Genomic DNA, 14,301 nt, shown 5'->3' with positions numbered 1-14,301 from the left:
CTTAAGGCTTAGTGTACTTCTATGATTTATGTTAATAAGGACACTAAAATTAATGTGAAGGGTAGTAGTGGCAAAAGCAATATCAGCATCAGAAATTTTATTTCAAACTTTTTCTCTAAGTGCAATTATATTGTGGACTGAAGTGACTGCTTGGGTTTAATTTTAAGATTTTGGAATTAATTTTAAGATTTCTTTTTAAGAATATTGTGTTCAGGTATCAGTTAAAGGAGACACAGAGTATGAGATTATAGAAACTAATCATAATTGGTTCTCCTGTAGGAGTGGAACTATTCAAGAGAGGTGTGCTCAAGGAATATGGAGTGAAAGTCCTCGGAACTTCGGTTGAATCCATTATGGCCACAGAAGACAGACAGCTATTCTCAGACAAGCTAAATGAGATTAATGAGAAAATTGCTCCAAGTTTTGCAGTGGAATCAGTAAGGAATCTTTCTGTCTGGGGAAACAGGCATTATTTATTTTGGATTGTAGGGAGAATGATTTGTCATGTGTAGTAATAACAGTTAAAGTTCTTATACTTGCATGTATTTTCTTCCAGAAATGTATTAGTACTTCAGAGACATTGTATATTACTGGAAGCATTCAATGTTGAATATTAGGGATAGGTATAAATATTTTATTTTATGTAAAGAGAAATACAAGGCCAGAGATGAAGTGGTTTATCAGTGGTTGAGTGCCAAGGCATCTCAGTCTCCTCAACTGAAACTAAGAACCATACAAACTGGCAATACTGAAGTGATTTTCCCTTCTTCCTGACATCAGTCATACATAATTTATTGCAAATGCCCTGAAAATGGGATTGGATTTAAAGTATTTTTTTTGAATGGAATAAAAGTTTTAGAATGAAATGTCTCTAGTCAGTAAGACTCATGACTGAGAAATTTGTATCTTAGATATTTAAAGAGGATGGTTTTGATTTTTCTATTACTCATTTTTTATTGTATGCTATGCCTATCAATAGGGTTTTACCAGTTACCAGGAAATAATCAATTAGCTGTTCATCCGTTTTTGTCCTAAACTTTATTTTTGATTTTGGACGCATGTTACATGAAGTGGAGGTGCTACAGGAAGTTTTAAATGTAACTTTCCAATGTAGAAATAGGCAAATTCTTAGGGATAAGGCAGGCACAACTGGGAAAACTAAAGTTGGGTATGTGTGTTTCAGAAAAGAATGCTACCAAGTACTGTCAATCAGGAATAATCCCAGGAAAGCTCTTCTGAACACTTTGGGAAGCTATTGCCATACATTTATTCTTCCATTGCCAGATATAATTATGTCCTTGCTTCCCCAGGATGAGAAACAGGCATATGGGAAAGGTGTAATTACATTCCCATTGGTAGTGTAATAATATTCCATGACAGAAAAATATAACCACCATATGTTGTATTCTGTAAGTTAAAAAAAATCCAAGCTTCTGGGACTACTCTCAGTCTGAATTTGAAAAATGAAAAATCTCTTTCTATACAGTGTTCTTAATGGCTTATTGTGGAGTAATACCAACTTAGCTTCAGCAGTAGAAAACCTTGTTTCATTTAAACACAAAATTTAAGATTTCAATAATTCAATATGTTTTCCCAGTTTCAAATGAATGATGATTATTTGGCCATAGTTTTATTTTTAGAGAACAAAATATGATTTATCAGAAAAAGTGAAGATTATATATATATATATATATATATATATGTGTGTGTGTGTGTGTGTGTGTGTGTGTAAAGAGAAACACAAGGCCAGAGATGAAGTGGTTTATCAGTGGTTGAGTGCCAAGGCATCTCAATCTCCTCAACTGAAACTAAGAACCATACAAACTGGCAATACTGAAGTGATTTTCCCTTCTTCCTGACATCAGTAATACATCATTTATGTGCAAATGCCTTTAAAATAGGATTGGATTTAAAATATTTTTTTTGAATGGAATAAACATTTTAAAATGGAATGTGCGCACGCACACACGCACACACACACATATGAAGTCTCCTAGAATTCTATAAATCCACTTAACATTTGCATTGCAACATATATTTTCAGAAGGAGATGAGGGAATAATAGAACCTTTCCATACTCATGCACCCCAGATCAATTTATTCACCTAAATTGCCAGGCTCTTGATGTGTTTCTTCTTCTTCTTTTTTTCGTGAGAGTGTGGTATCTTTTCAAGTTTGGTGTTCTTTTTCTTGTTTATAGATTGAGGATGCCCTGAAGGCAGCAGACACCATTGGCTACCCCGTGATGATTCGTTCTGCTTATGCACTGGGTGGCTTAGGCTCAGGCATCTGTCCCAATAAGGAGACCTTACTGGACCTTAGCACAAAGGTAGGTATTTTCATAGATGGCATTCTTACCAACCAAAAGAAGAAAAAGAAAAAAAAATCCCAAACAAAACAAAACAAAACAAAAACAAAAAATGAACTGGCTATTGATAGTCCCTTTCCACTGGAGAAAGTTATGCAATGAGAAATGACCCTTTTTAAAAAATTTCTAAATCACTATCATATGCTCTAAAAGTGTGGTTGAAAAGACCACACTCTGAGAGAGAACAGAAGTGCACATATTTATGGCGGGACACATTGAGAGTCCCTAAGGCTCTAGGTAAACCAAAGGTCACTCTGCCTAAAGATCTGTCTTTATTTTATAGTTAAAAGTCTTCAGTGATTGGAAATTAATCCAACTATATCTTAATCCAACTCATTAGTATTTGTAATACTAAAATATTTTTAGTGGTTAAGAAAAAAATCAAAATATAATGCCTCATTTTACCATGATTTTTTAAAATAATGTGACGTGAATTCACATATCCAGTAAGTGAAGCAAAGTTCTTTTCATAGTTTACCTAAAATTCAGATGACTAAACTCTATATACTGTAAATCTCTCAATTTAATAAATGAGCAGATTTTGTCACTTACTATACACACATAAAATCAAAATTGAGACTTAATCATTTATAATTTATTTTCTCTCAAAATCACTTCAATATATTGACAAACACTTTTTGAGTATTAAAGAAAATATCTTGAGAAACTTAAGATATGCTCAAGAAACAAACCACAACAAAAGAAATCCAGAAATTAACACACGAAACTTTGCTCCAGAATTCTGCCCATATTCTATTTCCACAGGACAGTGTCTGGCAATTCTGGGAGCTCAATAATTACTTTGAATGAATGAACACATGGCAGCCAAGAAGCTTGTGTGACTTACATGGCAGTGTGGAGGCGAGTCTGGCAGGATTATCGTGAGGATTATTTTAGGGAGTGCTTAGAGAATAGCTCTATAACAATTTATAGCTTAATCATTACTTTCTTTTGGTATTGAAGCAAAATGAGACCCTTGAATTAATTATTGATGGTATATGTTGAGTACAGATAAATAAATTTAAATATAATATTTAAATGACACTAATGACAGGCTTATAAATCTGCAACTTGGATTTAGTTTTTCTAATGTTACCAAAATTACCACCACCACAACAAAAAAGCTGGGTGTGGTGATGGATACCTGTAATCCTAGTAGCTCAGGAGGCTGAAGCAGGAGGATGGCAAGTTCGATGCTAGCCTTAGCAACTTTTTGAGGTTCTCAGCAACTGAGAAAGACTCTGTCTCGAAACAAAAGATAAAAAGGGCTGGGGATGTGGCTCAGTGGTAAGGTGCCTGAGTTCAATCACTGATACAAAAAAAAAAAAAAAAAGAGGAAAACAATCATATAAATAGTTCTTGTTCTGAATCATATATTTAAAGCAAAAACATTTATGTGGATATATAAAAATTAATTTTCTATAGCCTATCAGATGTTCCAAATGTTCTTAATATTAGCAATCTCATCATTACTGTCAATAGTGGCAATACATACTTATTCTCTATCAAAATATATTTTTCACTTATGAAAAACCATTCTAAGTTCCAAAAATTTTTATGCAGAAGATAAGGCAATTTTGGAATGAGATAGTTTTCAATGATTTTCATTCTGCTAAAATAATCACTAGCTTGTTGAATGAGCTTCCTTGTTGAAAACCTGACTTTTACCTTGAAATTAATTAATCATAACTTTACATCCTAAGTCACCTCCTTATATTTTTGAGGTTATACTTAGTACAACTAGGATCTTCATTAACACATTTAGGTCCCTAAGTTAACATTTTGTATAAAATCTGAGACTTAAAGAAAATAGAGGAAACAGGTGAAAATCATCTCAATTTTCTTTGTATCCAAATATCCATTCTACTTCATTAGAATGCAGAAGGCTTTCGTAAATTCATACCCTTTGTTTTCTATATTTCTTCTTTTTAAAGGCAACCCAAATGGCAAATTAATCATTATTAAATTGTTAACAATGGCTACAGAGTGGTCTGACCACTTTGAGAACCTCATCAAGGGTAGCTGTGAGGACAAACATCACATTTTCAGTAGCATGAGCTACATCCTGTAGCAATGACTGTTGTTAAAAAAAGAATAGGTTTGATATACACTATGAAAAATTTTAAATTGAGTTATTATGTTATTATACAACCTACTAATAATTTTGAAAAAAAATTCAAAGTACCTTCCCTTTCATGCCTTCCTAAATCATATATATTAGCAGAAAAAGGGACATTTCTCTCTTATATTATCAGTCACTATATGTCCTAAGGTCAGAGATTGCCTCTTTCATATTTTGGGTTCAATATTCTACCAACTGTGGGTACTCAGTAAATATGAAGTGATAATTATACAAATTCATTTCTGTCTAATCAGGCATGCATGATATACGACTCCAAGTATTTAAGCACTTAAGCAGTGATTAGCCATAATAATAGCTGCATATGATTCTTCTAATTCCCAAGTTTCCTATGCCATCTTGCCTAACTGTCTACAACCATCATCATCTCCTTTCTCCCCCTCATCAACATCAACTAACTTTTATTGTGTGTGTCACTGTACAAAGCATCCTCAGCTATTTTAGAGAAAGCCAGAGTCTTTAGACTTATTTTTCCACATTTATTTGTACTTATCACATTTTCTGGTTTCACAGAAGCTTAGCTGCTGAAATAATTTCATTTCCCTCTGCCTGATTGCTCAATTATTTTCTCTTTTTCCTAAATTAGTTTGATTTAATGTCATATCAGCACTTTGAATGGCAAGCCTCAATAATGTAAATCAAGCACATTCACTGCAGGATGCTATTCCTGGTCTCACTGATTTTCTGACACACTATGCCGTCTGGAGTGTGGTGGAATATGGAGACTGTGTTTGAGACTTCAGGCCTGACCAGGATTTAGGTCAGAGCATTTTGCTAAAAATCCTTGTTAAGCCGGTGCCTTTCCTTACTCTTTGGTACTTGTGTCACCAATTTCCAGGCATTTGCTATGACCAACCAGATTCTGGTGGAAAGGTCAGTGACGGGTTGGAAAGAAATAGAGTATGAAGTGGTCCGAGATGCTGATGACAATTGTGTTACTGTCTGTAACATGGAAAATGTTGATGCCATGGGCGTTCATACAGGTAGGCAGAGAATCTTCAAGAATTATAGTAATGCTTTTAGCTCCTGACTTTGATGGCCCTAGCAGTCTTCATGAAGTTCTTTTCTTTTCTTTAAATTACTATTCCTAGCTGACAGACTAATGATGACACTTAACACATGTACAATATCTTGTAGTATTGCAAATATTGTCACATTTAATTTGACCTTCATAAAATCCCTCTGAAGGAGGGCAGAAAAAACTATCCTGATTTCATTTGTGAACAGAACCAAATATAAGCAACGGACTGGAGGTAAAATCTATACAATTTAGTGTTGACAGGTAAAGAGAGAGGTTGAGAAGGTTTAAACCAGATTGAGGTGTTAGTCACCAAGTGATTGAGAAAATAGACTCAAGTAACAAAAATAGCTTTCTTAGCAAGCTAAACTAGTTAGACAAGAGGGCAAAGATGATGACTTAGATTTTAAAAATGCTAAATTTGAGATGTGGGTGGAACTTTTGAGAGGGGAGTTGAGAATGTGAAATGGAACTCAAGAGCACAGAAAGAAAAAAGCTGGTATAAGGTCATTGGAAGTCATTTGGTACAAAGGAAGTAAGTTGGAGACACAGTATTCAAGGGCATAGTTACAGAAAGAGGAGAGATAGAGTCAACTTTGAACTGTGGGAAACACTTAGATTTATGGGGAGGAGAAAAAGGATGAGTATTGGAAACAAAGGTGAGAAATGAAGAGTTAGGAAGAAATGAGGGTAGAATTTTATCTAATAAGCCAAGGTGAGTACTTAGTTTTATAAAAGAGCTTTGTTTTTTGGCAGTGTCAAATGATGTACGAGGTCAATCATGAAGATTTAATTTGGGTTTTTAGATGTCCAAGAAGGCAATTTCAATGCAAAGTTAGTTTTGAGAACCATATGGTAAGAAATTATATCATAATGAGGGATAAGGAGAATTGGCAAACTTTTGGCCATATAAAGAATGAGACGAGTCTGTGTGTCTGGTTGATACTGGGAGATGGGCTTGCTGAAGCAGAGGACCTCTGAGCATATTTGTGGGCAGAAGGAATGGAGACCAAGGACGGTGAGATGGAAGACACAAGGGCTATGATTGGAGAGCAATGAGAATGAAAAGGGATGACATACAAAAGATAGATGGATGAGCCAGTGGATAAAAGAGAGATAATATTCTATAGAAAGAAGAACTTGAGAGACAATTTGAGATGAATGAAGAGAAGGTAAGTTGAAAAAGCTAATGTCAATCCAATAAGTAGATGATTAAAGCTTTAATAGCTAGATGAGCTTGGGCAAGGTTAGTAGGGTCTCGGAGTAATGTATCGGAGTGCTGGGGTTTAGCTCAGAGTATAGCACTTGCCTAACATGTGCAAGGCCCTGGGTTTGATCCCCAGTATCTCAAGATAATTATTTTCCCAACAAATCCCAGGGTTGTTCTGTGTCTTTCATCATTTAAGTGGCTTGCTAAGTCTCTGAAGTTGGCTATTAAAATATAACACCAGATAATGCGTGCTGCTTGGGTTTACAGGTGATTCTGTTGTTGTGGCCCCTGCCCAGACACTCTCCAATGCAGAGTTTCAGATGCTGAGGCGTACTTCAATCAATGTTGTTCGCCACTTGGGCATTGTGGGTGAATGCAACATTCAGTTTGCCCTTCATCCTACCTCAATGGAATACTGCATCATCGAAGTGAATGCCAGACTGTCCCGGAGCTCTGCCCTGGCCTCAAAGGCCACTGGGTAAGATCAGAATGATTGACCATGCCTCTTGCAGATTCTTTGGAAATGGAAAAATGGACTCCTAGTGGAAGACTGTGCTGCATTTATAAATATCCCTCCTTTCTGTGTGCTAGCTCCAAGTCATTTATGGAACCCTAAAGACATGGTTATTAATGAGCTTGCTGCCAGATTGAAGCAAACGGTATTGCTAGCTGGCTTTGTTTGCTGGCTAATCATAAACTAACCAAATCTGGGTGGTCAAAACAGGCTGTGAAAAATCTGCTTCTTAATTGCACTTTGCAGATGTTGTTGCAAAGTGCACACTGATCCTTAATTTTAGCGTCCAACTGGATTCTTTAGGAATATAGCCCTATAGCAAGTATTAAAAAAATATAAAAATTATAGTTTGCTCAACTCAAGCCTTTGATACATATTGTTTTGATTTTAGCAATGTTGAACATGATAAAAGCATACAATGCTATCTATTATTTAATGATAAATGAATGAATTAAAAAAAATCTCCTCGAGACTTGACAATGTAGGATTTTTCCACAGGTAAATGTTGCAACCAAAAAATAAATTTGCTTCTGTTTAACAACTGCTAACAAGCATAATTGGGAGGTGAAGCTAATTAAAACCTTTTGTTTCTATTAATATCTTTAGCATCTGGCATTTTAATTATACAGAACTTAAATGAACAAAAATATTTACTTCTATAAATTTTTATGTAGCTACACAGTGCTGCATGGTGTGATACAAGCCAAGTATACAAGCCAAGGAGTCACAAGACCTGTGTTTCCATTGGGTCCTTCCATTGACTATTTGACTTTGGGCACAATAATTGTCTCATCTGTTAGATGGGTTGTTTGTAATAAAGAAATCATATTAAATTCTATAGTTCATGAATTATATTCTCAAATAAAAATAACCAAAAACTGACATTACAGATGAAGATAGTTGAGTTCCCAGAGGCAGAGCTAGGATCCAAACTTGCAATTCCTCCATTTTCCTTACCATTAGAGTTCTTATTAGTACCAGCTAACTATACTGTCTTCCTACCTACAGATAAGTATGATACTGTTTTCAAAATGACATTTGCAGATTCTCATCTGAGTGGAGGTTAAACACAAGTGGAAGTCAAACCTTATTTATCAAGGAAGCTATTGATTTAGGGTTGAAGAGGTGAAGGCTGGGAGCTGTAGAAGTGCCTGCAAGGCATAGAAAGTGGATTCTGCAGCGCCTCTGTACTTTATCATGACTTACATTATTTTAAATAATGGTTATTAAATATTTATGCAGAGCATAGAATCAGGAGAGCCTTATGCACTAACGTGGAATAATACCAGAATTTTAAAGAAAGATCAATTAATATTTGGGGCTGTTTTCAATACTTATGGCTCAAAAGAAAAAGAAAAGAAAAAAACCTCAAAAATTTTTTCTCTCTCTTTTTAGCTATCCATTGGCATTCATTGCAGCAAAGATTGCTCTAGGAATCCCACTTCCAGAAATTAAGAATGTCGTATCAGGGAAGACGTCAGCCTGCTTTGAACCCAGTCTGGATTACATGGTTACCAAGATTCCTCGCTGGGATCTTGACCGTTTCCATGGAACATCTAGCCGAATTGGTAGCTCTATGAAAAGTGTAGGAGAGGTGAGTTCTTGGTGTTCTTCTCTATTTTGTATTTGTTCTCAGAGATTTTGTTAAATCCTTAACACCATTGAAAGTCCTAAGGTTATCTGGAGATTGGGTTTTTGATTGGAGAACACACAGTAATTTTGTTCTGTCTTTAGTGTTGAGCATCTCTCTCTTTGATCTTAGTATGAAACATTTGTTACATGGTCATTTTGCTGGATTAAGGGGCAAACCATGCCTTTGGGTATATAATACATACACATGCATGTTCATATAAATAAAACAGAGTTACAATATATTTTATAACCAAATCAAGAAAGTTAAATGACATATAAGACAACAAAGAGCACTGGTAAGATCTCTGAGCTGAGGTTAAGAATTTGATTTTAGTCCAGTCTTATGAATTGGTATTTTTATCTCCTTGGACCTCAACTTTACACATCTATAAAGCAGAGGGTAGGACCAAATGATGTCTCAAGGACCTTCCAGATCAAACATTATAAATGGAGAGGAGCATAGTGAAATATTAAGGTTCCTTTCATTACATGGAAAAGTTCTAACCTTTTAGTATCTTTAGAAAAATTTTCATAATGTTCTGTGTTAGACTACTAGAAATTTAAGTTAGTGTTTGATTATTCTGTCATCAAAGATGCAGTGCTCTTCTGTGTGAAAGGAAGGAAAGGAATTCAGATGCTTGCTTCTGAGATTTACTCCCTTGCCTCCCCCAACTAAGGCCTTCTCTCTTTTGCATGGAGGAGGTTTGGCGTAGTGGATAAAGCAGGAACCTTAAAACCAAATCTACTGGGTGGAGCTCTTGAAGCTGTCACTTAGTAGCTAGAGACTCTCAGGCAAGACTCTGAGGCTCAGGATCATATCCATGAAATGGAGATGACAATACCTAAGGTGTAGGGTTCTTTTAAGGTTTGGGATTAGTATGTGTAAAGTATTTAGCGATGTCTTTTAAGGTAGAGTTATAGTAAAGCCCCCAAATGTAATCCATCCTTGATATCATCATTAAATTGTATTTATAAATGTTATATAGGAGGAGAGTTTTTGAATAACCATATGCTTCATTTTTATCTTTCTGTCTGTCTTACTTTATGTCTATCTCATCTGTTGTGCAATGTGGAAACACAATCTATGTCTAGGTATCTAAGCTGGTTTGAGTGTGAAACAATGATTATTTATGATATATACTTCCATATAGGAATTCATTGTTACATAACACAAAGTGTAGCCTCAACTCAGAAAAGCCATTCAGAAATACATGCCACTAATCACAAGAAATAAAGTTTACGTCTATCACCAATTTAGGGAAAGGAAAAAAAAGGCATTTTATTGGTCTATGATATTCATACATAAAAACAGAATTATTGCTATTTTGGCTTCCTTAATTTTCAAGGTATTAATGGAAGATTTTGAGATAATGAAAGATAAGGAACAACTTGACCTTTTAAATTAAAATATCTTACTAGTTGTAAAACACCACGTGGTGGTTTTCATACCTCCACATTAATTTTAAATCTTATTTTTCCTATCATGCTTCTCAAAGCCCGATAGAATTAGAATTCCAATTTTATGAAAACACTGCATTGGTGGTGTTTCAGTCAAACAAACAACTGTTATTTAGTTTACACTTCATGGGAAATGTTCTTTTTCATAAATGTTCACAGTAAAATTTGCAGGCCAAAGAATTTGAGTGAATTTTGTAATGTTTTCATTTGGGACGTATTATCTGAGGAAGTTTTGTTGCCAGTGAATATTTAACACCTCACATTTAGTTCAATTCCAGTTAGCAAACATTTCCTGAATTCTTACCACAAGCAAGACACTGACAGGATACAACAGTGAATAAACTGAAGATAATTGTGATGCATTATCTTCAGTTGGAAAGCTCAGAATTTATAAACAGAAACAAATATGATATGAATTAATCTGTCATAAAAGTAAAAATAGTATGTACATAAGGTGCTGTGAGAACGTAGGAGAACAATGTCAAGGAAGGCCATGATAATTATTTTACTGAAAAATGGTGAAATTTTTACTTAATAAAAATAAATTTTAATAATATAAAGTATTAAAAAGCACAAAATTTGAGCAATAGGTTAAAGTTATACATGCCTTTATTATATAGGTATGCTTTCTTGTTGAATGAATTATGTACACCATTTTGTACAAATTAGAATATGAATAATAAATATATAGAGAGAATTATTTGTAGGACTAGCTTATTTAGGGCTAAATTTTAACTGGATAATACTTCAAATTTTATTAAATACCTTAAAAATATTTTCTTGGTTTTATGCTTCCATGCCTGGGCTATACAGAGTATAAATATATTGTCTAATTTTTAAAGGTATCATTATGAGTTGCTAATTTGATATCTGAATTGAACCAACACTTTTTTTTATCCATGCTATCATGAATCTTCCCTTATTTCTAATTAAATTTTGAAACAGTGGGAAAAGTTTATCTGTTTTGCTTTAGTGTATTTTGAGTATGTATCTTGTCACACAATTGATTTGATGATTCATAAGCTGACATTAATGGGAATTCAAATCTATTTGAGGACTCATGGAAATTTACTGAAGGCAGCATTATGACTTTTATTATTTTAAATTGAAGTCCAAAAATGCATAGCAATCTATTATTCCATGGAAAGTATCAAAAACAGTGTTTATTCAATGAAAATTACTGGGTAGGTTGTAAGGTGTAACTTGTAACTTGTTCAAACTTAATCACCACATGTTTTTTCTAATTGATTAGTGTACTATTAGTTGTAAAGATTGTGGAAAGACACACTGAATTTGTCATGGAGAATTTAGGCTCCATCTATATTTAAAATCATAATCTATTAGTATTTGTTATGATTCTCAAGGTTCTGTTAATATTAATACTTTTAAGAAAGCCAACCCATCATGGATGCTAACACTCATTTAAAAATAGTTCTGTTTTTGCTTTAATATGTCTGTTTTCTCTTTATTTGCTTTCTATCAGAAAGGACATTGGCATAAAAGCAAGAACTTATTGAGGACGGGTCTGTATACTCTGGCCACTTATTCTTTATTTTAAGGTCTGTTGGTTCAAAGCAGGTACAGGTGAACACAGCTAAATTCTCTGACAGAAGACTGACCTAATGTTAAAGACTCATTACACCTAAACCGTGGAGAAAGGGGAAGAGGAACTAAAAAAAATGCCTCCAAATTTGAGCAGTGTTCTCACTTATTTTTCATTCTTAAGCCTCTTGGGAAAAATATTCTGCACCCATATCTGTAACGAATTAAAAAATAGTTGTTCTTTTCTTCATTATGATATCTCATATGTGCATTACAGGTCATGGCTATTGGTCGCACCTTTGAGGAGAGTTTCCAGAAGGCTTTACGAATGTGCCACCCATCAGTAGATGGCTTCACTTCTCGTCTTCCAATGAACAAAGAGTGGCCATCGAACCTGGATCTCAAACGAGAGCTGGCAGAACCATCCAGCACTCGCATCTATGCCATTGCCAAGGTGATATGTTAGGAGGGGTCCAGAGCTATTTTATTTTAGAATATGGTCAGGAATTCATGGATTTGGGGAAAAATTTTACTTGTCTTCAATAGAGACTTCTGAGGAAGACTGGAGTCCTACATGGATTTCATGAAATACTCTGTAATTAATGAAAAATAATGCTTTGTTAATTTGACTTTAAGCTTGGACTTAAGGGCACATTGCAGTTTTAAAGGATTATCACATAGATAAAATGTCCCTTCCTTTTAGTATATATAGTAGCTATGCTCGTAAGTAGATTTGACAATATTGACTTGTCCTTTCCTATCACCTTCATTACTTATTCCTTGAAAATGTGTAAAACTGTATTTTAGAAAGGAAGATGTATACAAGGCTATCATTGAGTATTTGCTACCTGAGACCCTAGAATAATCCTAATTATTTGCTTTTTTTCTGTGTTTAAACAACAACAACTACAACAACTGACTATGAAAAAATCTCCACGATTATAGACTTTTCCATGTAATTATTTTATTGGTGTTACTTTTAGAACAAAAGAGCCCCACATTTCTCACTTCCACCCTCTAGTTCCTTTTTATGCAAATTAAATGCCATATTAATCTCCTTTCATATTTACTGTGCTTAGATTTTTTGGAGTGTCAGCTCATCTGATTTTATAAAAGGTGACTTGGGCAGCTGGAATCTGTCTGGTCAGAAATCCCTGAATGGCTTTTTGACATTTAAAGAAGCACAGGCATTAATCCTTCAACAGTATCAAACCATACTCCCGTCTCCAAAGCTCTGCTGACCATTTTATGTGTGTGTGTGCATGTGGGATTAGTTGATGAAAATATGAATTTTACCTTTAAAGAGGAAGTCCAACTTTATGATAATTTGCCTTTGTAGCAACAGAAAAGTGCTGTTTATGATTTTTGAACTCATTTCATGAGTATATCCATATGTTGAGAGTCCTGGAGGGGAAGGGAAGAAGAGGAAGGGATGCTTCCTTCATTGCGTTTAATATGTGTTCTTCTCGATCTTATGGTTTTTACACACAGAATATTTAAGTACTATTGAAATTCTGAGAGATACTATTATCTTTTGATGAGCACTTTTCAGTGTTAGGGGTTCAAAATTAGCATTTTTCTGGGGTGCTGGTAGAAGAGATTATTCTAAAAAGCCGTCTCACCTTCATTTATTGTTCCTATTTTCATCTTTTATATAAAAATAAATCTGTGACATTCTTGTACGTGAGGGTGTATGCATGTGTGTGTGTGTGTGTGTATGTATTTTTTTTTTTTTTTTACTCAGGCAAAGGATAGTAAATGGATTTTTCCTTTAAGTCTAGCAATCATGTTTCTGCTACTATGAGGCAGATGAAAAAGGGAAGCATTTCCAAGTTCCCAGACAGGCTGTAAAACTCAAGCAAATCTCTCATTCTTTTCTAACAGACTTATAAAGGATGAGGATTCAGGGCAAATGTGTGGAGTTTCGTTCCTGTACAGAGTACCCTATGTACAAGCAAGAAGTGCAGTGTCTAAGATATAAATTATTGTCTGCCAGAGTGCCAGGAGAAGGAACTGGTTTCTGTTTGTGAGAGGTCAACATTACTGTTCATTTCCACAGCAACCAGAAACTTGGTGATTTTGACAAAGAGTGTGAGGTTTGTGGAGAGCTGAAGGGGGAAAAAGAATGAAGGAAGTGTGTAAATCTTCGCTTGCTTTCATGATTTTAGAAAAGGGCAACTTGCTCTGAGGTCTGATTTTTGCAGAGTTTTATTTCAGGATGACTGGATCAACACCTCTTTTGATTTTGGGAGAATTCAGGGCATCATTTTTTTTTTTTTTTTTACTTTTAGAACAGTAAAGCAACCTCGAACGTGTCTGGGGTCAATATGAACTTCATTACAGCAGCATAACATGGCAAAACTGCTGTGTGTGAAGTCCCAAGACTGATGGGATTTTACTTTCTGTTGGAAACTGTGGA

The 14,301-nt window shown here is 34.7% G+C and overlaps 1 protein-coding gene across 1 annotated transcript in view; it reads left to right on the top strand.

Moving 5' to 3' along the window:
- Cps1 (carbamoyl-phosphate synthase 1) overlaps positions 1 to 14,301 on the top strand; it is a 121,382-nt gene that overhangs the window by 45,176 nt on the left and 61,905 nt on the right. The window contains exons 15-20 of the mRNA XM_046462888.2: positions 280 to 437; positions 2,201 to 2,329; positions 5,347 to 5,491; positions 7,004 to 7,214; positions 8,646 to 8,844; positions 12,160 to 12,336. Of these exons, the coding sequence (XP_046318844.1) occupies positions 280 to 437; positions 2,201 to 2,329; positions 5,347 to 5,491; positions 7,004 to 7,214; positions 8,646 to 8,844; positions 12,160 to 12,336 (1,019 nt within the window). The remainder of the gene's footprint in view (positions 1 to 279; positions 438 to 2,200; positions 2,330 to 5,346; positions 5,492 to 7,003; positions 7,215 to 8,645; positions 8,845 to 12,159; positions 12,337 to 14,301) is intronic.

Source organism: Marmota monax, unplaced genomic scaffold (assembly GCF_021218885.2).
Source record: "Marmota monax isolate L192 unplaced genomic scaffold, Marmota_monax_Labrador192_F-V1.1 WCK01_AAM20220418_F8-fsc00136, whole genome shotgun sequence".
Taxonomy (NCBI): domain Eukaryota; kingdom Metazoa; phylum Chordata; class Mammalia; order Rodentia; family Sciuridae; genus Marmota; species Marmota monax.
This window is presented reverse-complemented; position numbering and strand designations above follow the sequence as displayed.